A 26934-nucleotide genomic window follows, 5' to 3' on the forward strand; every position below is an offset into this window, starting at 1 on the left:
ATTGTCAGGAAACGAGGTTGAGCAGATAGTTTGGGTCCTGGGTGGGCTCTGAGGCAGCGGCTGAGGGTGGCCAGCAGAGCAGCAGGAAAGGACAGGCTTGTGGAGGGCAGTGTCCTAGGAAAAACGCTGCCAGTGAGCAAAGGTGAGCGCCGGTGTTTGGCTTTTTATAACCTGGAATGTCTTGGACGGCCTTCTGAAATCTCAAGTCAGCGGTGAGATGTTAAAGAGAGAATCCCGAAGAGGGCAAAACCAGGACCTCTCAGAGTAACAGTCATTCTTCTCACCTCTGGGTTCTGAGAAGTCTGGGTGCTTGGGAAACCATCCATCATCACACATTGCAGGAGGGATAAGCCTTGTGGTCAGTGCAGGTAACGGGGGTGGGCCTGTGGGTAGATTCTAAAACAGAAAACTTCCTTCATTGCCATCATCCCGTGTATCCTTGGAGAATGGGTTTAACCAGTTCACAAGAAGAGCAGCCCCATTCTGGGCAAGTACACTCGGCTCCATCTCTCCCAGTGGATGCAGCTGTACAACTTGCACATCGCGCATGGCATAGGGTTAGGGGCCCGGAAAAGTAATAGTCGGGGAGGAAAACCAGAACTTGAAGTACCACTGAATTGACTGAGTTTACCATTTCCCCCGTCTGGTATTTCACAGCCAGAATTCAAGGTAGCCCCAACCCATGGGGGGTGTTAACATGGACAGACAGTGCTTGGAGACACTCTCTGGTTCTGGGTGAGAAAGGGGTCTCCTAGCACTCAGAGAGAATGCACAGGCCCCACACTTGATTGTTGCCTTTTCTCTGTTCTCGCGCACCCAGCCCCCAAGCAGTCTCCTGGCAGCAGAGCAAGGGCTGGCAGGAGCCTAAAACTGATTACAGGAGCTTCGTTCCCAAGGTGGGACAAACGCCTGATGCTGTATTCTCTCTTCCCACCATTTGGCCCCAAGACAGACATAGTTGTGGGAAGAGTGGCTAGAGAACCAGAAAAAGGGAGACTGAGGAACCAGCAAGTACTGGGGGCCGTGTCGGGAGGAAGAGCTCAGGAAAGTGACTGTTTAAGGTTGTATGAACAGCAGGGCTTACTCCCAAGTTGTGGATACATGGATCCGACCCAAATAGCACACATAGACTTCGAGAACTGACCTTGGGGATAGGCCACCACACAAATCCCAGACACCTGGGTGGGGCGCACGTGGGATAGATTCACCAAGTACTGCAAAGCCTTTGAAATCTCAACTGATTTTGGAACCACAACTCACAGAAACCTGATTAGAACTTGGATCTGGGATCCAGCCAGATCAATTGCCTGCTGAAACAAAAGTATCAACATTCTCCAAGGGGTTTTGATAAGACCCAGAGTCTCGTGACAATATTCAAAATATCTAGAATGCAATTAAAAATCACTTGGCATATGAAAAACTAAGAAAATCTCAACTCACAAGGGAAAGACAACAGACACCAGTGCCAAGATAACACAGTTGTCAGCATTAACTAGTAAAGCAGACGTTACAAAAATGTTCCAACAAGTAAGGGCAAACACTCTTGAAGTGGAAGATAGATTGTGTCAGTACGGATACAGAAAATACAAAGAAGAATTACATAGTAATTTTATAACTGAGAAATACAGTAACTGAAATAAAAACTGGACAGGCTCAGTGTAGGATGGAGATGACAGAGGAAAGAGAGAGTGAACTTTTAGATCAATAGGAATGATCCTATCTGAATAATACAGAGAAAAAAAGATTGGGGGAAATGAGCAGAGCCTTGGGGACATGTGGGACAACATTAAAAAGTCTAACACTTGCCCTAACCGGTTTGGCTCAGTGGATAGAGCATTGGCCTATGGACTGAAAGGTCCCGGGTTCGATTCTGGTCAAGGGGCATGTACCTTGGTTGTGGGCACATCCCCAGTAGGAGGTGTGCAGGAGGCAGCTGATCGATGTTTCTCTCTCATCGATGTTTCTAACTCTCTATCCCTCTCCCTTCCTCTCTGTAAAAAATCAATTTAAAAAAAAAAAAGTCTAACACTTTGTTACTGGAGTTCCAGTAGGAGAGTAGAAAAATGTGATGCAGAAAACAATGTTGGAATAAATGAATGTGTTTTAAGTCTGGGAAAAGACATAAATCTACAGACTTGGGAGAGGGGCCTCCATGAACTCCAAACAGGATAAAGACTAAGAAGCCCATGCCCAGACACATCATAACCAAATTGCTGAAAATAAAGACAAAAATTTTACAAGCAGCCAGAAAACAACAATTTGAATGACTGATTTTTGTCATCAGAAACTATGGAGGCCAGAAGGAAATGAAAGAAAGGAGCTACCAACCCAAAATTCTGTATCTAGCAAAAATGCCTAGAAATGACAGTGAAATGAAGGTATTCTCAGATGAAGGAAAGCGAAGAGAATGTGTGGCCAGCAGTTCTAAAAGAATTGCCAAAGGAAGCTGTTCAGACAGCAGGGACACTGTCAGAAGGAAGCCTGAAACTTAGGCAGGAAGAGGAGCAGAAATGGTACATGCTAGATAAATACAGTAGACCGTTGTTCTCTTAATGAGTTCTTTAAAATATATTTGGTTGGGAGAAAAAAGTCACGCCTGGGGTTTCGGTGTGTGTAGATGTAATATAGAAGACGGAGAGAAGGTACAGGGGAGGTACTCACCTGGCAGGGGAGATGCTGTGCTCCTGAAGGTGGTTTTCTCCAGCAGGGCTTACCCTCGGCGCTCCGGGTGTGCGGGCCCTGCGACTTCCCCAGTTGTGGGAGACTCGACTGCATCATTTGTGGTGATGGGGGATTAGAAAGTTAAAGTTTAAATAAAATACAGGGGGAGGTGATATGATGGTAAAGTTTGTACATTCCACAATGAAGTGGTAAAATATTGGTTCTAAATAGATTGTGAAACATTAAATATATTTTAGTCCCTAGATCAACTACTAAAGAGAGACAAAAAGCCAATAAATTAAAATGGAATTCTAAAATAACTTAAACACACAAAACCAAGGCAGGAAAGAAGAGTTAGAGGAAGGAAAAACAGAAAACAAACAATTACAATCCATGTAGATGGTTTGAACATACCAGCAGTGTCTGGATACCCCACAGAATGGGTTAAAAAAAATGGCCCAGATCTATGCTTTCTAAAAGAAACTTACTCTAAATATATAAAATGTGTGGATTAAAATGAGAGGATGGGTAAGATTTACCATGAAAATACTGAGCAAGAGGAAGATGGAGCAGATATACTAACATATAAAAGGATTGCAGAGCAGTGGAAACTCCCAGAAGGTGGGACACTTGCTAATGGAGACAGACTGGTTCTCAGTGTGTGTGCACCTGGTACCAGCTGCAGAGCACAGGGCACACTGACAGGTGTGAGACAAGCGGGCAAGTCCAGCTATAGCTGGAGGGCCAGCTCTCCTCTCTGGATAGCACCTGGTAGACCTGTGGACAGAATCAGCCAGGACAGAAGGCTGACTGTCAGCCGCTGGATGGTCTGCCGCCTAGAGAGCACGCCACCCTCTAGCAAGCGTACAACACATTCTTTCCAAGGACGCTCAGGTAGACCTCAGGTGACCGGCATTGCAACAGAAACTATGAACTTGAAAGGTTAAAATTATGCAAACCAGGTTCTCTAACCACAGGAGAGTCACACTAGAGTGCAGTGACAGAGGACAAGAGCATCTCCCCAACGTGGGCATTAAACAAGTAACCCCCTTCTGAATAAATCATGGGGCCACGTGGAAGCCACAGGAAAACTAGAAAATGTTTGGACCAGAATAAAAATACAAGCTATCAAAATTTATGGGATGCGGTGCTGAGAGGGACATTTAGAGTAAAAAGTTCTCAAATCAATCATCATGTTTTCTATCTTAAGAAACTGTATAAGGGCCCTCACTAGTTTGGCTCAGTGGCTAGAGTGTTGGCCTGCAGACTACAGGGTCCCAGGTTCGATTCCAGTCAAGGGCACATGGCTGGGTTGTGGGCTAGGTCCAACGTGCAGAAGGCAGCCAATCAATGATTCCCTCTCATCTTTGATGTTTCTCTCTCTCTCTCTTCCTCTCCCTTCTTCTCTGAAATCAATAAAAATATATTTCGCCGAAACAGGTTTGGCTCAATGGATGGAGCGTCGGCCTGCGGACTGAAAGGTCCCAGGTTCGATTCCGGTCAAGGGCATGTACCTTGGTTGCGGGCACATCCCCAGTGGGAGATGTGCAGGAGGCAGCTGATCGATGTTTCTCTATCATCGATGTTTCTAACTCTCTATCTCTCTCTCTTCCTCTGTAAAAAATCAATAAAATATATATAAAAATAAAAAATAAATAAATAAATAAATATTTTAAAAAGAAACTGTATAAGGAGCAAATAAAGTAACAAACCTCTATCATTAAATAAATATTATAATATACGGATTAGCCAGTTGGCACCCTTCATTCTTGCCATGGTGACAGGGCTCTGCATCGGCACCACTGCTGTTGCTCACCTCACCACAGGCATCTTAGATGCATGTTTCTGGAAAGACTCCGACTTAGGGATCCGAGGCCTTGAGTCCGTGTCTGGTTCTGTCATTCGCAGTTGGTTGTGTGGCCTGAGGCCAGCACTTTGCTTCTCTGAACACTGGTCTCTTCTGAGAGGCAATGCCCATCCTGCCCCTGCTTGTGAGATGTGAGTGAGGAAAGTGGGAGCAGCGGGCGGTGTCCAGTGGGAGCTCATGAGGGTCAGTGGTCTCTCTCGCTCCGCCCCCTTCATGGCTACACCTTCCCTCTCAGGGGCGGATGAAATTTAAAAAATGAGAAACTGCTGCCGGCATGGTCAGAGTGGTTTGGAAATGGCGGTTGGCATAATCAGTGTTGGATTCCATCTGAAATGGCTTAAAAATTGTGTTGTTGTTTTTTTCAAATGATAAAAACAGTGCATGAACACATACCTGTGAAATACCCATATGATAGAGGTAAGCAGGTACCAGGAAAGCCCTCTGCACCTGGAGGCCGCACAGCCCCTTCCTGGCTGGAGTCTCCCAGGCCCGTCTCATACAGACACACTCCCTCCCTCAGTATCTGGGATATGTGCTGATGAGACTTGTATTAGTTTCTTGTTGCTGCTCTAACAAATTACCACAAACTTGGTGGTGGCTTAAAACAATACAGATTTATTCTCCTGTAGTTTTCAAGGTCAGAAGTCCAAAATGGGTCTTCCAGATGAAGATGAAGGTGTTGGCTGGGCTTTGCAGAAGCTCCAGAGAGAATCTGTCTTTCTCCAGCTTTCAGAAGCTGCTGGCATTCCTTGGCTTGTGGCTGCATCATGCGTCTCTGTTTCCATTGACACGTTGCTTTCCCTCTCTGTAGGCACATCTCCATCTGCTTCCCTCTTTTAAGGACAGCTGTGGTATTTTGGGCCGACCCAGATAATCCAGGATACTCTCCCTGGTTCAGGCCCATTATGTTCATCACATCTGTGAAGTCCTTTCTGCCACGTACGGTGACAGTCACACCCCGGGGATTACTACATGGCATATTGGGGTCCATCATTCACTTTCAGTAAAAGTTACACTGTCATCACATGGTATCATGTAGAGTTAAAACTTGGTAAATGGTGCTCAATTCTGAAATACATGGCAGTAGCTTGCAGGTGACAGCCTGCCAGAAGAGATGAGCAGTGTGCTTGGTAAGTGTACCTTAATGCACATTCAGCATGTGCTTGACACATCTCGTATTTAAGTTGAGTGAGCCTGTGGGCTCAGGTAGGTGAGGTCTAAAGTGTGTGTGGCACTAGTGGTGGGAGGAGGCTTGGAAGGCCGAGAACCCTTGCCTCTCTGTGAGCTTCACATGTTAGCCCTCTTCCCCCACAGGGACTGTCTCCTAAAAGTCACCAGTAACCCCAGCCTGGGTCAGCCACCTCCTGGGCCCCTTGGAAGCCTCAGGGGTTTTCCTTGGTCCCAGGATGGAGCACCTGTGCAGGCCAGTAATTTGAGTGTTGGCCTGTGAGTGACTCAGGGCAGTGACCTTGTTCATCGTTATCCTAGGGCCAAGCACCATAAGTGCAGGAAGGAACCATGGGAGGGAGGGGAAGGGAGGGAAGGAGGGGACATTATTGAGTCCACAAGTCCTAAGTGGCTGCAGGGTACCGTGTTCTTAACAAAGCCTTTAGTTGTGAAAATGCCACTGAAGCCCCCGCTCTCAGAGGTTTTAGGGTCTCTTGAGGGAAAGAACTATTAATCAGATAGCCGTGTAATTTCAAGTCGTAAGTGCTCTGAGAGCACACCCTAATGCCTGGTCAGAAGCACAGGGCCCTGCTTCGCTGGGCAGGGGTTCCTGTGGGGGTGGTATTTGAGATGAGATCCAAAGGCTAGCCACCTTCCAGCTTCTCCTTGCGAAGAAAAACCTCAAACCCACAGAAGGGTTCAAAAATGACTTACTGGACACCACAGAGGTGCCACTCATCAGATTGTTGACATTTTGCCTTATTCATTTCATTGCGCCTCTTTCTACTTAAAAAAAAATGGAACCATTGGAAAGTGAATTGCAGATACCATGACATCTTACCCCTAAATATGGCAGCATACAGCTCTTCAAAGTAAGGACGTTCCCCTACATAACCATGAAGCTGTTAACGCACCTGAGAAAATGCTCAGTGAGTCCACAGTAGCCTCTGACCGTGACATGTTCAGACCACTTTCCCAGTTGCCCTTAGTTACTTGTCCCTTTAGTCTCTTAATAGAAAACAGTTATTTTACCATTTTTAAACTGACATTTACCTTTTTTGAAAAATTACCACAGGTCAAGGATTCATTTCACACATCCAGGAGAAGAGTACGATGGTAACAGTGAGAAAGTAGGTGTTTATAGGCATAAAGACAAAGAAGAATTGGAATAAGATCGCTAGGCTAGATTTAAATCAACAAACACACCAGTGGGGATAAGAAAACATGATCTTTGGAGTTTTCTGTGGGGCATAAACCCACAAGTAACAGGCCACTTCACAGTTCCTGGCGCACATTCTCCTGGAGGATTAAGTGAGCTGTAGGCAGGATGTTAAGCATGCCCAGGTATGAGCTGAAAGGTCTCTACCCTCCCGCTCTCCTTTTGTCTTATTTCCAAATTGTGAATAATTTTTCTTCACGAGGTTTTCTTTAATCTTTCCAGCCAGAATCAACCTCTCCACTTGCATCCCATTACTTTTTTTTTTCATCCCATTACTTTTTAAAAAGGGCTTTATTGAAGGATTACTGCACCAGAGAATCCATTCACTGTATGTGTTCAGTGATTTTTCATGTGTTGATGCAGTTACGCCAACGTCTGCAGGCCAGTTTTAGAATACTTTCATCTCAAAAATGTTCCCTCATGGCTGTCTGCAGTGGCTCTCCGCTCCCACCTCCAGCTTCAGGCAACACTAATGTGCTGTATCGCTAGAGATCTGCCTTGTTAAGAAATTCCGTTGTCTGTGCCTGGCATCTCTGACTGAGCGTGTCTGTGGCCCCCCAGCCAGCGGTGTGAGGCGTAGCGCTCCATCCTCTCATGTCAGTGCCACTTACCCCTTCTCCTGGCGGCGCTGGATTGCTCTGGTGGTGGCCTGTTATGGATAGTGCTTCTGTGGTTACTTGCACGCTAGCCTGTCTGTGGATGCGTATCTTACTTCTCTCGGGTAGGAGGGAGTGTGGCAGGTTCATACTGAATATACAAGGAAATGCCAGCCTTTTCCAAAATGGCTCCAACTGCCAGTGATGTGGGACAATTCGTTTCTCCGCGTAGGTGCCACCACCGGTCATTGTCTGTCTCTTAGAGCCTGGTGCACATCGCAGGCTTCATCTGGCTGAAGAGGTTCCTGGTGGTGGTTTGGTGATGCTACTTATCCAGAAACCAGCTGGGGTGGCCTGGCGCCATGGTCCCAGCTGGTCATTTCCATCCCAGGAGGGTCTCGTGTCTCTAGGACCCAGTGTGTCCAGTTCTGGGACAGTGGACCCACAGGCGGACCAGAAATAACTTTGAGCCTACGCAGATTTTAAACAGTTTAAATATATATATATATATATATATATATATGTATGTATATATATTTATATATTGATGTCAGAGAGGAAGGGAGAGGGAGAGAGATAGAAACATCAATGATGAGAGAGAATCATTGATCGGCTGCTTCCCCGCACGCCCCCTACGGGGGGTGGAGCCCTCAACCCAGGCATATGACCTAAAATCCTAAATCAGACCTGTGACCCTTCAGTCCACAGACCGACGCTCTATCCACTGAGCCAAGCTGGCTAGGGCAAGTTTTTTTTAATCGAGGTATAATTGACAAACAGTGGGAAGCTCTGGTCTGAAGTGTACTGTTTAATTAGTGTTGACGAGCAATCACGGGCCATGTTTCTATCAGTATGTGTTTTTGTGTTTTGTCCCTGGCGTTTTGAACTAATCTTACTGTGGAAAACATGAACCACGGAACAAAAATTGCTCAGAATCACCGCACTACGCAGTGGGTCCAGTGTTAATATTTTCTGTGCAGTTCCCCTTGGTTATATACAGTCCTCATTTTAAAAAGTCCTACGAGACAGGGCTGCGCTGTGTGGGGTTGGGTGCTGGCTGGTTCTCCTTGACAACGTACATTCTCCTGCGATGTCTCTGCTGAGGGTGCAGCTGAAGGCGCGGATGTGAGCAGCGAGGCCGGGTCGGACGGGCTGAGCGTGCCCTGCATCCGCATGCCGGGTGCCCTGAGGGCTCCGTGCCACCTTCCCCAGCTGGCGGGACCTGGGGGAACCCGGGGTCTACCCGTCTGCGCGCCGCCCCCCAGCGCCCAGGGTCCCCACCAGCCAGGCCTGACGCGCCGAAACGGAGCGCGCGGATCAGCTGCGCCGCATCTGCGTGCGATTGATCGGCCTGCCGCCCCCGCCCGCTGCGCCGGAGCCGCCGCCCGAGGTCCCGCCCGAGCCCCGCTCGCTCTCGGGCATGGAGCCGCCGGCCGCGCGCCTCTGAGCCCCGCGGCGTTCATGGTGAGTGGGGCCGGGCGCCCGCGCCCCTCCGAGGCCTGCCCGCCTGTCCTCGGCCGGAGGCTCCGACGTGGGTGCGCCGTGTGCATGTGTCACATTCATCTGTCCCACCCATGAAGCCTGCATGGGCCGGCGCTGCGCCTCCCTCCTCCCTCCATGCTTTGTGTCTGTGCTTCCATATGATTTCCGAGCAGGGCTCGGCTTCCGTGGGTGTAGTGAGAGGCTCCAAGAGAGAGAACCGTGATGTGTCCTAATTCTTGCCACCCCAAATGGGATTGCGTCCTGCTCTCAGATTCAGGTCAATCACGGCCAGGCATCTCTTAGAGGCCAGGACGGCCTTGCCTGCCATCCTGGGGAGGCCTTTGTGTGGCCATCAGCCTGCGCCCTGTGTGCTCTGGGTCCGAGTAAGGTGGTCACATCGCAACAGCAGCCAGGCTTGTGAAAGCCCACAGATCAGGTTGAGTACATGCTCTCCACTAGCCCACAGTCACTTTGTGTTCTAGATGTTTTGTAAGGAAATGACAGTTTACAAAGGTCTCCTGTGATTTCCCAAATGCCAGCATTCCCAGTAACTTAGAGAATGCTTTCTGGGAAAATAGTGCGTGGTAAGTAGATAAAAGAATTAAAGTATGAGGAAGCCTTGGGTTCCTTCTTAGTGCGAGATCAAGCCTCGGTGGTCACCAGGTCTGCCTTGGAAAGCTAAGCATTTGTAAGACTGCACAAGCCACTCTTCCCCACCCAAAATGGCAAAACAAAACAGGTCTCATGTCAGATTCTAAAACAGTGCACCCCTCCCCCCTCCCCACCCCCAATTGCTTGTTACAAATGGCAGTGAGATCAGCTGCTGTGTTCCGGGACTTCACCACAATCTGTTAAGTATCTTAATGGGAATACTGTGAAAAGTAATTTTGGCCCAGCAGGTGTGGATCAGTGGTTGGGCGTCAACCTATGAACCAGGAGGTCACAGTTCGATTCCCCATCGGGGCACATGCCCAGGTTGCAGGCTCGATCCCCAGTAGGGGGTATGCAGGAAGCAGCCGATTAATGATTCTCTCTCGTCATTGATGTTTCTGCCTTTCTCTCCCTCTCCTTTCCTCTCTGAAATTAATATATGTATATTTATAAATAATTTTGTAGTAATGCAGTGACAGTAATACTCCTGTCATTGTACATCTGCTGTGGCTATGTGTCTATGTAACTCATTCTCATTTAATCTTCTCATTTAATAAATGAGGAAACAGGGTGAAGGGATGTGCTCAAGGTCAGGCTGCTGGTGGCGCTGATCCCACCCAGGCCTGCTGCTCCTCCACCCACCCACCCACCCAAGCTTCCCCTGCAGGCTGCCTGGGCCCTCGGCCTGTGCAGAGGTGGTGCTGTGCTGTCCCTGGCGTCGGTTCATGTCAGTCTTTTAATAGGTACTGCATGGGGCAACCCGCCATACTTTATTCCAACATACCTCCAGAACCCTCATCATTATACTGGCTACAGTGAGTCAAAGACATAAACACAGGTTTTGACTGATGAGCCTTTCTGCCTCTGGCTAAGGTAGCTTTCCCAGAAGCCAGAGCGCTACTGGCCAGGAGTGTAGCATAAGTGGCCATCTTTACAGCACTCCACAGCTCAGTGAGTAGCACTGACGACCCTCTAGTCATCCTGCCAGGAACACGTTACCTTCATCGTTTGAGAATCTTGATCCTTTGTTCTCTTAAAACAAATGTTGGCTGAGGTAGGCTTTGTGTCTTGTCTTTTTTAACTGGCAAAGTATACACTTCATGCAGGAGCCCAGTGCCCTTGTCCTGCCTTGCGCGCTGCTCGGATCACACGTGCTGTAGACACGGCCCTGTAGACCCCGCCGTGGGTGCAGTGACAGGCTCACCACGCCCACAGGTGACTTCTGGCGCTGTAGCAGCCCAGCTCTCCGCCTGCTCTCCTTGCTCGCCAGCTCTAGGTGGCTTGTGTTGAGCCCTTAAAATTCAGAGCAAAACTGCTTTGACTCAGCACTGTGCTCCGTCTCAGTGCTCGCGCTGCCCATGGGTAAGCCCACCGTGTGCACCTCTAGGCTGCTGCTTGTGCTGTTGGGGCTCCTTGTCCTTTGTCCACTCAGATGGCCCCCTTTATGAGCTGCTTTCCTCTGTTCCCCAGCCATGGGCACCCTGTCCTCGGGGCTCCTGTGGCACGAGACTTACTCTCTCCCGGCCGTTTCCATGGTCTGCCCTGGGTTCCTAGCCTCTGCTGGCGTCTTACCTGCCCTACTAGAGTGAAACATTGCAGGCTGGGCCTGTGGCCCCTCACTACGGAGGCCCTTTCTGCCTTCCCCTGACGGCTAAATCTGTTCCACTCCTGGCCCTGGGTGGAGTGAGGTCCTGCTCATTTACCCCTGCCAGCTGCTTCCCCCACCACCTGGCCCCTGGTTAGATGTAGCACATTTTATTTGCTGTTGTCTCATTGGTGTTGGTCTTGTCTTCCCAGCAGGGTACTTGATGAGCCACTCAGAGCAGGGACTTGACCTACTATGCTTCTAAATTAGTGGCTTGCAAACCTTTCTGATGTGCCACCCTCCACCCCCAACCCTGTTAAACAATCCGACTCAGCACACAGATAAAACTGGGTTTAGAACGGAAGCAAACTGGCCTTACTATGTGCTCTTTATTGTTAGATTTTAAAAAATGCTGGTGTGACCACTTCAGCGGATTTGCTACTAGACTGAAGAGCCCTGCTCTAAATTCCTTCTGAGCAGGCGTTGGAATCCGTTGCCGTTGCTTGAATGGGCGATTTGTACTGATGAGCTCGCAGGGCTGCTGATGAGCACAACAATGAAGGGCATTGTCACTGGGTTAAACCAAGAGACTTCAAAACATGATCCCAGAAGGGTCCCAGGAAGAGAAGAAACTTTGGAAGGATAAGGGGGGCTGAGGCTGGGACTGCCCTGACACTTGCCCGCACACAGAAAGGGCGCATGTGGCATATGCTATCTCATCGTCACGGGAGTGCTCACGGCTGCTCTCGTTTTATAAGAGGAAACAGACGCTGAGACAGAAGCAAAGCCAGATGATTTGCCTAAGGTCAGAGCCAGGGTTTACTCAGGCAGTGGTTCTCAACCTTCCTAATGCCGCGACCCTTTCATACAGTTCCTCATGTGGTGGTGACCCCCAACCATGAAATTATTTTCGTTGCTACTTCATAACTGTAATTTTGCTACTGTTATGAATCATAATGTAAATATCTGATATGCAGGATGGATTTTCATTGTTCGTGACCCACAGGTTGAGAACCGCTGGTAGAGCCAAGTCCTTTTGCTTCCAAAGCCCTAGCTCTCGCCACATCCCGTGCTGACCCCAACATTGATAACCCACAACTGAAAGTTGTTTTCCAGAAACTTCTTACTTGCCACTGCACCCACCCCCAACCCCAACCCCCACCATACACACAAGGACCCGTGGGACCTCCTTGTTGTTGCTGAGGCTGCTTGTCTGGTTTGGAGCAGGAGCTCACTGTTGACCTCCAGGTCGCTGTGGGAGAACTGGGTTTGGAGCAGGACCCGCAGCAACTTCCAGTGCCATTCCTGTTGTGAAGTGCTGCTTCCAGTTCTGGAAAGGCTGTCCCTGGGATTTCCAATGTGGGCAGGGGCCAGGCCTCCTCTGCTTTCTCATCATGTAATGCTCTGTGTGATTACAACGTGAGCTTTGCCCTGCATGTGCACTGAGTTCAGTAGTACAGGTGTCTGTCGTAGTTGCAAAGCTTTTTCAGACTGAGTGTGAATGACTACTACACCTGGACCCTGCCTGTGAGTGGCTGCAGGAGTTCTGGAGTGTGGCCGTCGCTGAGAAACGTGGCTGCAGAGCCAGAAGGCTCGGCAGCTGATCCCAGGTCCCCAGCAGGAGTCGTGGCCGCTGCGGGCCTCCACCCCGATGTGTGACCTGGGGACCATGGCAGCTCCTCCCTCAGAGGGCTCGCGTGAAGGGGAAGTTGAGCTAGCTCAGCGCCCATAAAGCCCTTGACGAACTGCTTAACCTCAGCTGCCATTGCTGCTTCTTAGTAATAGAGCCTCAGAGCTCTAACCTGAGAGACCTAGTTGTGTTGGGCATGAGGCAAGGCCTTTAATTCACTTACTTCTCCTCTTCCCGTGTGTGCTGTTCGCAGGGCTCCTTGCTTGGGGTCTGGCCCCAGAGCATCTTTTCTGCTGCATACAGTTGTCAGGTCTGAGGGGAAGAAGGGTCGTGGCACCCAGCAACCAGGGCAGCACTTCTCTGCACCAGGGGCTGTCTGTGCTCACGGCCTCAGGAGCCTCCCCTGGTCCTTAGTCCTGCAGGCCCTGCCCCCCGCTGGCTGTGTCCTTGAGGGCAGGTTAGCTACCATATCTGTAAAATGGGCTCACACTTGCCATGGAGCTTGTTACGGACATAAAGTGAGACGACGAGTGATGCACACAAGAGCAAATGGAAACAGCGTCCAGGTTCTGGCACGTCCGACTTCCGGGCTAACACCTTTGGGCCTGGCGTAGAGTTCACGAGCCCAGGGTCAGCCCATCAGCAGCACCTTGTGGGGCAGTCGTTACTAATCCTTGTTGAAAGGCGACATGCCTCCCACTCGTTCTCAACACACAGCTTTGGGCGGGTTTCCCATAAGATCCCAGGTTTTGACCCCCAGACGCCAGGTTGGAAGCTTCCTGAAGCTGGTGCTGTTAGGTTGCAGCAGAGCACCTGGGACGCGTAGGTGCTGGGATGTTAGACTTGATGGCCAAGGGCCTCCGTTGTCTCAGTTTTTGGTAAGTGGAGGTCATTTTAGTATTTTAGTGGAACCACTTGAAGTCAGGGTAAGAAGTGTAAAGACGCCCAAACTTGTACATCCAGATGTACAGAAACTCTCCCACCCACCTGCTTCGGGGTGCACACCCTCGCGGAGCCTGCGTATTTGGGGGAGATCACTTTCTCTTTGCACTTTTAGGAGTCTCTGTAGGCTTTTCTGGCTGAGAGTAATTGCTTGCCAGATAATTTTGCCAGCAGCACCCCTCTTGGCAGCTGGTGTCAATAAAATTCATTTAGCAGTTAATCACTTTGCACTCATGATACTGCTTCTGTTGTTGAAATAGTTGTTTTAGTCTTAGGCTAAGTACGCATTTGGGTGTCCTGTTTTCCCAGCTAGATTGTCCTCTCTTTGGGAGGGTCCCAAGAGCCTTGTCCATAACAGGCAGCAAGAGAATAGTGTGGGTTTTTGTATTTCTCTTTTTCTTTTTTTTCAGAGGGCTAAGGGTACACACACACACACACACACACACACAAGGGTACACACACGTGCGTGCACGCACACACACATACATGCACACAGGTTCAGAAGCTGGACTCTGGAGCCAACGTGCTTGGCTCTCCTGAACGCTTCTGGTTGGGTGTGTGGAATGTGGGTCACCAGGTGCAACTGAGCTTTCGTGACCTGGCAGCGTGGGGCCGCTCTCAGATTTCCAGGGCATGGCACAGTTACTCATGTAGCAGCTCGAAGTGACGGCTTCGTACGATGTTAAAGATTTCGTTTTTTGATGTTTCTGGTTTAAGAAAATGAAAGAGTTATGCAAAAGATTTTAACCTGTTCCTCATTTCAGGAAATATTTAAACAGCTAATAAATATGCATCAAATGCCATGGGGTAGAAGGAAGTGGCTTAGAAATTTAGGGTATGAGAGGAGGCCAGAGGTCAGGTGAGTGCTGAAACTGGCCGTTGGTCTGGCTCTGAGATTCCCAATGGCCACTGTAATAACCAGTTAAAATTCACAGGAGAAGCAGAGGAGACGAGACGATGCTTGGGGCCCTCGGGAAGGGGCAGCGGGGTGAGGAGGTCCTGGTGACTTTCTCACCAACATGGGCATCCACTGTCCTGGTGTCACTCAGAAGCACAGGAGCTGCAGAGCTGCAGGCCCCCTGCCGTGGCAGGCTCTCCTTCTGCTCAGCAAGAACGCTTTCAGCACGTCACCCTCAGAGTCAGCCTAAAGGACGGCAGACCAGCACATGCTCTTGCTTCCCAGGGCGTCGTCATGTCAGAGCTGGCAGGCCCGTGGTAACCCTGGTTTCTTTGTCCCAGGAATATGAAGACCAGGCTGGACGAGCTAGCAGGCCACCCTCCCCAAAGCAGAATGTGAGGAAGAATCTGGACTTCGAGCCGCTTTCCACCACCGCACTCATCCTGGAGGACAGACCAGCGTGAGTCCCAAGAAGAGCTTGGGTGTTGGCTTTAGTGGATAAGGACACCTTGCTGATCAGGCACCTTTCCATCAGAAGGGAACTAGGGACACAGAGAGAAGAAGAGTGAGCCACAGCACTCGTTAAAAATGTCCAGTTCCACCCTGACCGGCGTGGCTCAGTGGTTAGAATGTCGGACTGTGCACCGAAGGGTGTCATGGGTTCAGTTCCTGGTCAAGGGCACATACCAGGGTTGCAGGTTCCATCCCCGGCCATGTAGAGCATGTGTGGGAGGCAACCAATTGATGTGTCTCTCTCATATTGATGTTTCTCTCTCTCTCTCTCTCTCTCTCTCTCTCTCTCTCTTTCCCTCTCCCCTGTCTTCCTCCCTCCCCCCTCCTTACCCTCCCTTCCATTCTTTCTAAAAAAAAAAAGGGCAATGGAAAAATATCCTCAGGTGAGGATGAGCAACAAGAAAAAATGGCGAGTTCCTCTTCATTTCCTATATTGATTAACGTGCGTCCTAGGGATAGTCAGGGACTGATTTGGAAAGCCGTCCTTTAACATAGAAGTGTTGCCTAGGATTTTCCATTCAGGTGGTGTTTCATTTAACTTAGCACTTTACAAATACGTAAGTAGCTATTGTAAACTGTAGGCTGGCTGTAACCGCAAGAGAACACCAGCAGGGTCCTGGAAGTGGGTGTTTGGAGGCAGCCGGTCCTGCGGAGCGTTGCGGGGACCAGTGCTGGGTCGTTCAGGACCCGCGGGAGCCGCTGGCCCCAGCACCCTCCTCTGGTGGCCATCTGTTTGAGGACTGTCCATTTCTGAAGGAGAACGTGCATTTTATTTTTTCAAACAGGATTCGTAGCCGCTCACCACATTCAGATGCTCAGAGCTGTGGTGTGCATTTGTGTACACGCCGATGAGCCGCATAGCCAGTGTGAAACTAGCACACTTACAAACCAGCAGGAAATGTGTTCACACATTAGCACACTATATGTTGTTAGGTCCCTCCTTCACGGACAAGTGTCGACAGTTATTAGTGTATTGTGGTCAGATCAAAGTTTCTTTGGAACTAAAGTGAAAAACACCAAAAGATTAAGTGTGTATCTCTTGGAATGATGGGTAATTGTTACTAGTACCTTCTTCTTTCTACTGATCTTTATACTTCAGATTTTTTTACCATGAGCTTATTTTACTTTTGTAAGAAATATTTTTAGTTTATAAATGAGCTGTGTCTTTGTCATCTTAATGTGTTTAGTTTTGTTTTTTGAGCTTTTCTTTTTTATTTACTTTTTACTAGTAATGCTTCAAGTTTTGTTTCTCAAAGAATTTTATTTGATACTAGAGCAGGGGTGGGCAAACTTTTTGACTCGAGGGCCACAATGGGTTCTTAAACTGGACTGGAGGGCCGGAACAAAAGCATGGATGGAGTGTTTGTGTGAACTTATATAAATTCAAAGTAAACATCATTACATAAAACGGTCTTTTTTTTTTTAAGTTTTATTCATTTCAAACGGGCCGGATCCGGCCCGCAGGCCGTAGTTTGCCCACGGCTGTACTAGAGGCCCGATGCACAAAATTCGTGCAAGGGGCTTGGCCCTCATGGCCCGGGCTGCCTTGCATCCCCGCAGCCCTACCCACTGGTTTTTCCAGAAGGTCATTCTGGAAGGTTGTTCTGCTGTCTGGTCTGATTAGCATATTAGCTCTTTATTATATAGGATTCATAATGGTGGAAAATCATTTATTTTCTATCAAGAAATCTCCCGGCGAAGCCAGCTGAAGAAGCTCAGAAGCACAGGCAGCAGTATGAAGAAATGGTGGTCCAGGCCAAAAAGCGAGGTGAGGGTCCACGTGTTCGGGTGCGTAAGGCCGCACAGGACTCTGTCTGTCTGGATATTTCCTTCTTCCTGTCTGGGGCCCTTGAACCTGAACTGTGGTGAAAGCTTTAGTATTTTGACATTTATAATTTTCCACAAAAGTGTGTGCTTCTATCATGTCATTCCTGCTAGCTTTACTCAAGGTCTTAGCACTTTGACACCAGGCGAGAGACTATCTAGGGCAGTGATGGCGAACCTATGACACGCGTGTCAAAGGTGACACACGAACTCAATTTTTTGGTTGATTTTTCTTTGTTAAATGGCATTTAAATATATAAAATAAATATCAAAAATATAAATCTTTGTTTTACTATGGTTGCAAATATCAAAAAATTTCTATATGTGACACGGCACCAGAGTTAAGTCAGGGTTTTTCAAAATGCTGACACGCCGAGCTCAAAAGGTTCGCCATCACTGCTCTAGGGTAAGAGTATGGACTGCGGAAAGCCTCGGCCAGCAGTGATGGGCAAAGCTCTCTCTCTCTCTCTCTGGGCTTAGTTTCCTTTTTTTATTTTATTTTAAATATATTTTTATTGATTTCAGAGAGGAAGGAAGTGGGAGAGAGAGAGAGAAATATCAATGATGAGAGAGAATCATCGATAGGCTGCCTCCTGCACACCCCCCAGTGTGGATCGAGCCCACAACCCGGACTTGTGCCCTGACCGGGAATTGAACCGTGACCTGGTTCATAGGTTGACGCTCAACCACGGAGCCATGCTGGCCGGGCGAGTTTCCTTTTTTTACAAGATGGGATAGGATTTGGTAAAATGCCTTGCAACATCCTATGACAAGGATGTTTTAAAAAATAATGTGGTTAACATAATGTGGTCTATACATACAACGGCATATTACTCAGTCTTAAAAAGTAAGGAAGTTCTGGAACATGCCTCAGCAGGGGTGAGCCTTGAGGATTTATGCTTCGTCAAGAAGACAAACACTGTGATCCCACCTCTATGGGATCCTTAGAGTAGGCAGAATCCCAGAGAGGGAAGAATGGTGATTGCCAGGGGCTGGGCGGGTGCGGGGGGAATGCAGAGGGGTTAGAGTTTGATTGGTGCCGACTTTCAGTTTGGGAAGCTGAGAACATTCTGGAGACGATGTTGGTGATGGTTGGGTAATGATGTGGATGTGCTTAATGCCATTAATTGTATACTTAAAATCGTTAACAGTAAATTTTATGTTTTTGTATTTTACCACAATAAAAACACACAAAAGTATATGTAAATTAACGCACGGTGTTTCCCAGAGCTGCTATTGCACATGAAAGGTTCTGCTGGGGCTGCGAGACGGGAGGCTCCAAGTTGTGCTGGGAGGGGCCTGGCGGGAGCTCACGAGGTGCCTCTGGGTCTGCAGTGCTCTGTCCTTTGATTGCGGGGAAGCTTCCTGAGTTGGCCTATTTTATGATAATTGATCCCGTTTTATTGGTGTGCTTTCCTGTATGTGTGTTACACCTGAAAAGCTTACTAAAAGATGGTAACTCCGCGCCTTCTGAGCTGCCCATGGTGGGAAGTGGGTGGGTCTCATGGCCCTGTCAGTGCCACTCTGGGGTCTTTGCTGCGTGACTGAGAAAAGTCACCCACTTGAAGTGGTGGCTGCCAGTTAACGGAGCTTTTCCTCTTCTCTGTTGCAATTCCCAGAGCTGAAGGAAGCCCAGCGGAGGAAGAAGCAGCTGGAAGAAAGATGCCGGCAGGAAGAAAGCATCGGGAATGCTGTCCTGACTTGGAATAATGAGATTTTGCCTAACTGGGAAACCATGTAAGCTGGGACAGGGTGCAGTGCGCTTTGTCATTTCCGTCTGGGATCCAGGGAGCGGCCGCACTAATATCGGTCAGAGTCCTGCCTTTGGTGGAAGGACGTAGGGTCAGTTGTGCAGCTTCTCCCTTCCCCGCCGAGGCTTAGGCCTGTCATCCCTCATCTGGATCCTGTGACAGTTCCCCCGTCCTCCTTCCAGAGGGATCAGCAGCCAGAGGGACCTGTAAAGCCCATGGCTGTGTCATTCCCCCACTTCAGATTTCAGTGACTCGGAACTCCCTTTCTCGGGAGCCGCACCTTTGATCTCTCCTGCACGTGGATGTAGCGCTCTCATCAGGGAGCCTCAGGGCTTTGCCTGCTCTGTTCCCTCTGCCTAGAGTGCTCTTGCCCTGTGATCCCTCCCACTCTCTGTTGTATGAAGCTCAGTCTTCCGTGGGGAAGCCCTTCCTGGCCAGGGGCTGGAGGAGACGCCCTTGGGTGCACTGCTGTCGTCCTCTGTCTGAGGGTAGGGACTGACTCTTCTCTGATGACAGCCCTCAGGGCAGTCTGGCAGCTGCTGTCATCTCTCCGTCCGTGGGACAGCTGGGGACAGTTCTTCTTGTGGTTCAGGGTGGGGAGGGCCGTGTGCGGCCCTTTGTGGGCCTCCCCTCATCACTAGGAGTTGCCAGGAAGCTTGGGTGCCAGTTTCTCGTCTCTGGTCGCTTCCAGCCTGCACCTGATGTCGGGATGTGGGGGACTCAGTCCTGGCACTTCCCCGAGTGTCACTCCGTCTCATTAGGGGTCAGACAGCCCCGTTGCGGGTGTCCCCTAGGAAAACAAGCATTTCCCAAGCATTTCTAGGCTGTGCCTTTATGAGTCAGGAAACTTTTTTCTCAAATGGGACCCAGCGACAAGAGCGAGGTCCTCAGGACCTGGGCTGTCTCCCTCTGTGGCTGCAGGACCCACCCTGGTCCATCCCGCACTGACGGGGTGTGATGAGGTCCCGAGGCCCGCGCTCGGCACTGCCTGGGGCGCACCAGCGAGGGGCCAGGCACGGGGCCGGGTGTCACTACATCGTCCCGCTCCTCTCCACGCCGCCCTTCACGGAGGCTTTCTGCATTCGGTGCTGGAGAGGAGTCATTTGCTCGGGGTTGCACAGGGAAGCATGGAGTTGGGGTGCAGACCTGTTCTTCAGCCTCGGCCTGTGCTCTCCCACTGGGCTGTGTTGAGGAGCACCAGGGGAGTCTTTGCACTTTGTCCCACTATGGGGGCTGTGAGCCACTGTGAGCAGAGGGCCTCAGTGCCTGAGCAGTGGAGAGCGTGCTGAGGTAGCAGAGTGCTCTGCCATTAGAGCTTGGCAGCTGTGCCCTGCGTGCCACCTGCCCTGCACTTGCAGCTCCGAAGCAGTCCTGTCCCCCCCCCTCCCCCCCGCTCAGCTATCAGCTGTTCCTGCACAGCGAGGTCCGTTCTGGTTGCTGTGCCTTCTGCTCAGAAAGTCCTTCCCACCCTTCGTCTGCTTAAACTGCTACAGGTTACTGAGGATTCAGCTCAGGATAGTGCCGACCCTCTGGTTTGTGTTGCCGCTCCCTCCCGTGCAAGGCCCTGGGCACACCTGCCACAGTATTGCCCAGTGGAGAGCGCACTGATCTGGTCTCTGTGGACACCGGACCTAAGTCCCCTGAGGGCAGCGCTGCGACATCCCTGTGTAGCCCCTGTCCTGTGGTTGGGGGAGGCACCCAGGTGGCAGGTGTTTCTTCACGGAGAACAGCTGCATAAACTGGTTTTCCTCTCCGTCCAGGTGGTGCTCTAGAAAAGTCCGGGACCTGTGGTGGCAGGGGATCCCTCCCAGTGTGAGAGGCAAAGTCTGGAGCTTAGCCATTGGCAATGAGTTAAACATCACCCACGGTGAGTGCTTGCGCTTGAAGGCTCGAGGAATTGCCCCTCCACCCCCACCCCTCCGGCCAGGTCCTGTGGCTTCTCCTGTCCCTCTGCCCTGCTGTCAGGAGAAAGGACACCATTGCGGGAAGCTGTGAGAGGCCAGGTGCCTGTCCTCCAGGAGCTTCAGCCACCTGCAGGGAGCCAGCCTGCTCGCGGCGTGTGGTGGGGGCATGTGGTTGCAATCTGGGGTGCAGGTTGTCTCTGGGCGCTGCTGTTTTTTGTGGCATTTTTTCCCCAGGCAGCTGATATGGAAGCACCTCTAGAAGGACAATACACTGCACCCAACTGGGTGCTTGAGGTTCTGATAGCTTCAGAGTAGAGGGGAGGTGAGATCTGGACTCGCCTTTCCTAGGGCTGTCTGTCTGTCTGGCCATGTGCCTTCATTCAGTGTGCGTGTACCTCTCCTCCACCTGCGCTCCCCCACTCTGTGCCCAGCACAGGTGAGATAGGCCAGGGGCTCGCAGACTCACAGTTAAGCGCCTAATAACTGGTAGTTGTTCCTTTTTCCTTTTTCCTCCCTGTCTCCTCATCTCCTTTATGTTATATGTACCCAGTAAATGCCCGGAGTTGCTGGTAGCGATGGAAGGCCTTTGCGTTTAGGGCAGATTGATTTGTGTCTGCTCTGTGCACTTGGGGTTCCTGTAACTATTGTTCTTACCTTGGGAGACGTCATCCGTCCACGATTGCAGCCTGAGTAATGCCAGCTGGGGGGGTGGGGGTGGGTGTCACTGGCGTTTGTTGGAGGTGACCTCCTCAAGCTCCATTTTTGGCTAATCCATACCTGCCACAGGTTGACCATCTTATGCCAAAGAGCTCACAGATGGTACAAGAGATGGACTCACAAACCAGACAGCCGTGCCTGGCGGCCGTACATAGAAGTAAACACCCACACTGTGGTGTGTGCAGGTCTATCTCTGTGAATGGTGGCTGGGTCTTTAGACAACAGAAGGACCTTCCGTATGTAGTTGAACTTGAGGCAGTGGTGTGCCCCTGGCGTTCTGAGGAGCGTGTGCGTGTGCCCATGCTCAGCCGAGGCCTCTCTTCCAGAGCTCTTCCACATCTGCCTCGCCCGAGCCAAGGAGAGGTGGCGGTGCTTCAGCGCGGGCGGCCCCGACGTGGACAGTGAAGGTACGTGGGGCGCGGTCAGCGGGGCACCGCTCCACCCAACACAGGTCGCTTCTCTGAGGCGGTGCGTGGTGCGAGCTTACAAGCAGCTGCTTGGAAAAGGGCGGTTTGTTTTTAAATCCTCACCCAAGGATACGTTTTCCTTGATTTTGAGAGAGAGAGAGAGAGAGAGAGAGATACATTGATTGGTTGCTTCCCATACGCACCCTGACGGGGGATTGAACCTGAAACTTTTTTTTTTTTTTAATGTATTTTATTGATTTTTCACAGAGGAAAGGAGAGGGATAGAGAGTTAGAAACATCGATCAGCTGCTTCCTGCACGCCCTCCTACTGGGGATGTGCCCGCAACTAAGGTACATGCCCTTGACTGGAATCGAACCCGGGACTCTTCAGTCCGAAGGCCGACATTCTATCCACTGAGCCAAACTGGCCAGGGCGAACCTGAAACTTTTTGGTGTATGGATGATGCTCCAACCAACCGAGCCACAGGGCCAAGGGCTGGAAAAGGGATTTTTCAGGGCAAACAAGTTAAAGAAGAAATTTTCATAAGAAAGAAAACACTCCAGGTCTGGAGAAGTGTTTGTGTCTGGACACGCTGGAGGGCCAGCGGTAACCACTGTGCTTCCCTCGTTCCCATTCACGAGGCTGCAGCAGCCTGGAACCCGGGTCACTTGAGTGTTGGCGTCCAGGGCAGCATCTGAGCTGCTTGAAGACGGAGCCCTGCGTGTTTGCTGGGTCACACTTAGAATCTCCCCCACACAGAATGACACTGCTGTCTGTTCAGTGGTATCTTCTTTACTGACCTTTATACCATCTGGGTGATATTAAAATAAAAGAAACAGAAACCAGGTTATTCCTGAATATTTGTTAGAAATGGTGCACGAGTGTCTCGCTGCCACACCCCCGTGTATTCTGCGTTATACCAGGGCCATGCTAGGTCAGACCGCGATTCCCAGTGCTTTCCGTGCCTGGGGTGTATTTGTTCTCAGCTTCCCCTGATTGTTCCTGGAAGGTGGTGTCACATGAGGCTTCCCATGACGGTCTCTCGTTAGCCGGTGCTGTTGATGTTTGCTCTCCGCCCTGGTGGCTGAGCTGTCACCAGGTCCCGGGACGTCTGCAGCATGTTCCCTGGTCACTCCTGTAAGACTCAGAGCCTCTGAGGTCCCGCACGCTGCCCCTGAGAGCGGTCATGACTCTTGGTCTTTTGGCAGATGCCGGGTTCTCAACAGCCGACAGAGAAGCCAGTCTGGAGCTGATTAAACTGGACATTTCTAGAACATTCCCTAACCTCTGCATTTTCCAGCAGGTAGGTGGTGGTGATTTGTTGCTTTCAAGCATGTTAGTCTGAAATTCACAGATGCTGATCTGCATACATTGTAATCAGGTTGAAAAGTACTTGGGTTTTGGGGTGGAGGGGTGGCCAGAGAGGGACAGCAGGGGGAGGGTGGGCCTCATGTTAATTCAGGCGTCTCTCCCGACCTGTCCACCTCTGGCCAGTCGCCTCACAGCCTCCAGACTAACCCTGCCGTGCCCAGTCTGACTGTCACGCCCATGCCTCTAGCACCAGACCTCACAGCACCAGGACACCAGGAAAGTGAAGCGCTTCAATTAGAACAAGTCAGTTAAGGGACCGGCCCCCTAGAATGCAGCAGGAGGTGTGGACATTTGACACTTGGGCTCTGCAAAAATGTGGGTGTCCCAGGCACTGTGACAGTGTGGAGGAGCGAAGGTCACTTCCCTGGCAGTGCAGCGTGGGGAGGGTCAGGGATGAGGGTCAGATTGGTGTCCCTGGGGAGCGGCTCTAGGGCTGTGTTGGGCGAGGTGTGAATGACAGCCCGCCAGAGAGTGGAGACACTTGGCAGAAGGTCTGGAATGGAAGCATCGGACACTGACGGGCCAGAGGCTCCTTCGGGAGAGAGAACCTCGCTAGAGGGACAGCCAGAGGCGTGCAGTTCAGTGCTGTGGGCCCTCCTTACTGCCTGGCTGCTCTGACTGTTCCTGCTCTGGAGGAGAGGGGGAGGGCAACGCTGCGGCTAAAGGGCGAGCAGGCACCTGGACCCGGTCCTGAGGGGCTGACGCCTGGGCAGCTGAGGTCTGCCTTTCCCACGCCCGGGCCCAGATGTGCTCCGTGGAGCATCGAGCTTCATAGACTTTGGGGGTCATGGGGGATTACCTTGGTGCAGAAAGAGGAGGAGTAGCAGCTTAGGAGTCTCTTTTGGGTGGGATTGGGGCCAGATGGCTTTTCTCCTTCCCTCCGGGTTCCAGTGGGTGTGTCTTTCTCTGCCTGTGGTTCCCAAAGTTCTAGGTGTCATACACGGGCAATCTGAAAGCAACAAAGGGTGGGTGGAGAGCGGGGCCACAGCAAGGCGTCCAGAACTAGTTAGGGCGTTTAAAATAGGGACCTGTCAGCGACTGCACCACCTTGTCACCAAAGAGGGGACATTAGTGCCCTTGAAAAGGACATAATCACACTGGTGGGAATCTGTTGAGGTGAAAGCACTCAGCTTTAAGAAGAGTTCAGTGCAGCGCTCTTGTGCTCCTCATTTAGCCTTGGACCAGATGGGACCTGCTGCCGATGATGTCGCCTCAGGTGGGCCCCTCCCTGTCCCCCTTCTTCCCCCCTCTCGTCCTGGATGGCATCTTTTTTCCTCCCATTGCTGTGTTCTCCTCTTTGCCCCTCTGTGTTCTGGAAGTGTCTTTTCTTTTTATGCCAGATGTGATGGTTTGGGCCATGGCGTTCATTTGTAAGCTATGGTAGTCACCTGTGCATGACTTCCTAGTCATGCACCATGTACGCTTTTTTAAAAATCTTCATCTGAGTATATATATTTTTTCCATTGAAAGAGAGTAGAAGGGAGGGGGAGAGAGACAGAGAGAAACATCAATGTGAGAGAGACACATAGATTGGTTGCCTCCTGCGCGCACCTTGACCGGGGCTGGGAGCTAATCTGGGACCCTTGGGTGCATAGCCCGATGCTCTGACCTCTGAGCCACACTGGCCAGGACCCATGTCCACTTTCCATTCCTCATGTTAACTAGGCACGTGGAAGGTGGGGACAGTAAGTGTGTGATGTGGACTGAGCCAGCCCCTTCACAGCTCAGACACGGGACAGCAGTGAGGCCCCTGCTTTCTTCTGTGCTCAACAGAAGATAAACTGCAACACCTAAATGTTGAGAAGGAGTTACAGGAACGCATGGAGAGCTGGGAGGATGTTCGGGTTAAAATGGAGGCTGATAGGACTTAAGATGGAGAGTGTATTTTCTAAACCTACCGTGTCAGAAAGCCCAGAAGAAACAAAGGCCGTGATGGGCGGGGAGGGGTCAGGATGAGCGGCACGGCCGGGAGCAGTCGGGACAACGTCACTGCCCTGCCTGGTTGAACCCTGGCACCTGGTGGCCCTCGAGCTCGGAAGGGGATGTGATTATACAGCAGGAGCTAAGTGAGGGGTATTTTCCTGGCTCAGGCCTGACCCACCAGCTTTCTCAGAGCAGCTTGGTAAATGGATTGGCTGCAGACTCGCTTCTAACTGGGTTGGTAGCTCATTTGTGAAGTTACGTAATACACGCAGAGCTGCTGGCCTCTGCTTGGCCTCGACTCCCTGCACTCCGGGGGCGGGGCAGGGGCGGGGGTGGCGCCGAGGCCGTCCTGGGCACTAACCAGACTGCATGTGTCCTTTGGTGTGTTGATCCTTTCAGGGCGGCCCGTATCATGACATGTTGCACAGTGTGCTGGGCGCTTATACTTGTTACCGACCGGATGTGGGCTATGTAAGTGAACTTTTCAATATTTTATCGTGTCTTACATTTTCAAAAGAAAGTCGGGATATTGCCAGGACATCTTCGCTGCGGAGGGCAAGGCGAATGTCCTTGTTTCTGTGGGGCAGAAGAAGTCTCACAGCAGCGAGCTGCCTGCTTCTCCCAGCAGTGGTTCTCAACCTTCCTAATGCCATGACCCTTTAATACAGTTCCTCATGTTGTGGTGACCCCCAACCATAAAATTATTTTCGTTGCTACTTCATAACTGTAATTTTGCTACTGTTATGAATCGTAATGTAAATATCTAATATACTATATGTGTTTTCGGATGGTTGCGACCCACAGGTTGAGAACCGCTGTAAGGGACCCGGCAGACACAGCGGCCTGTGGCTTCCTCACATTGTCATTCGATTTGATTTTCGCTTTTCGCATGTGATTTTCTCAGCATTAAATGAAGAAAAGCCTTTAGCAGTAACCATTTTAAAACTGTGCTGCTGTGTATGCGCTAAGCTGATGCCTGTGCATGGTGCCAGGTGTAGCACGTTACGATAGACCAGTGATGGCGAACCTATGACACGCGAACTCATTTTTTTTTTGGTTGACTTTTCTTTGTTAAATGGCATTTAAATATATAAAATAAATATCAAAAATGTAAGTCTTTGTTTTACTATGGTTGCAAATATCAAAAAATTTCTATATGTGACACGGCACCAGAGTTAAGTTAGGGTTTTTCAAAATGCTGACACGCCGAGCTCAAAAGGTTTGCCATCACTGCTAAAGACACACATCTCAGAGTCCCAGGTGGTGGATGCGGAGGGAGGGGCAGGTGTGGTGTTTCACGGGGCGTGGGGCAGGGTGAGAGAGCAGGCAGGCCGCTGATGTGGCCGAGCAGGGCTTCCTGGTGAGAGCAGGTCCAGTCCAGGCTGTCTCTCAGCTTTGGGGGAGGTTGTGGGAGGGCATCTGGGCTCTTTGTCATGAAATGAGAGAGCTCTCTGGCCGTGCAGGCCGTGGCTCGTTTAACCCCCTCCTTCCCACAGGTGCAGGGCATGTCCTTCATCGCCGCAGTGCTGATCCTGAACTTAGATACTGCAGATGCCTTCATTGCGTTTTCTAATCTTTTGAATAAACCCTGTCAAATGGCGTTTTTCCGAGTGGACCACGGCCTTGTGAGTATCCCTGTGTGCCTGGCGCGGTGTCTTCACCCAGCAAGAACCGCCCAGTTAGCCGTCTTTTCAGTGGAAAAGAACCCCTCCCTCCCCCAAAGAGGGAGTTAGAGAAAGCACTGTAGAAGTGGGAGGTATTTGGGGCTTGTGTTGGATTTTAAAAACACGTAGCTAATAGCCATATGTATGACTTTCTGAAGGCA

At 50.5% G+C, this 26934-nt stretch overlaps 1 protein-coding gene across 3 annotated transcripts in view; it reads left to right on the plus strand.

Moving 5' to 3' along the window:
• Positions 1-26934, plus strand: part of TBC1D14 (TBC1 domain family member 14) — a 72678-nt gene that overhangs the window by 38353 nt on the left and 7391 nt on the right. For 2 of the 3 annotated variants that reach the window (XM_070399743.1, XM_070399758.1), the window contains 8 exons: positions 15040-15158; positions 16897-16979; positions 18655-18772; positions 20547-20653; positions 21734-21814; positions 23024-23118; positions 25509-25580; positions 26606-26734. In XM_070399743.1, the coding sequence (XP_070255844.1) occupies positions 15040-15158; positions 16897-16979; positions 18655-18772; positions 20547-20653; positions 21734-21814; positions 23024-23118; positions 25509-25580; positions 26606-26734 (804 nt within the window). Of the gene's footprint in view, positions 1-15039; positions 15159-16896; positions 16980-18654; positions 18773-20546; positions 20654-21733; positions 21815-23023; positions 23119-24360; positions 24403-25508; positions 25581-26605; positions 26735-26934 lie in introns of all 3 variants that reach the window. The other variant, XM_070399752.1, reaches the window with a different exon arrangement.

Source organism: Myotis yumanensis, unplaced genomic scaffold, assembly GCF_028538775.1.
Source record: "Myotis yumanensis isolate MYYU_CA2020_CCGP unplaced genomic scaffold, mMyoYum1.0.hap1 SCAF_1, whole genome shotgun sequence".
Classification (NCBI taxonomy): domain Eukaryota; kingdom Metazoa; phylum Chordata; class Mammalia; order Chiroptera; family Vespertilionidae; genus Myotis; species Myotis yumanensis.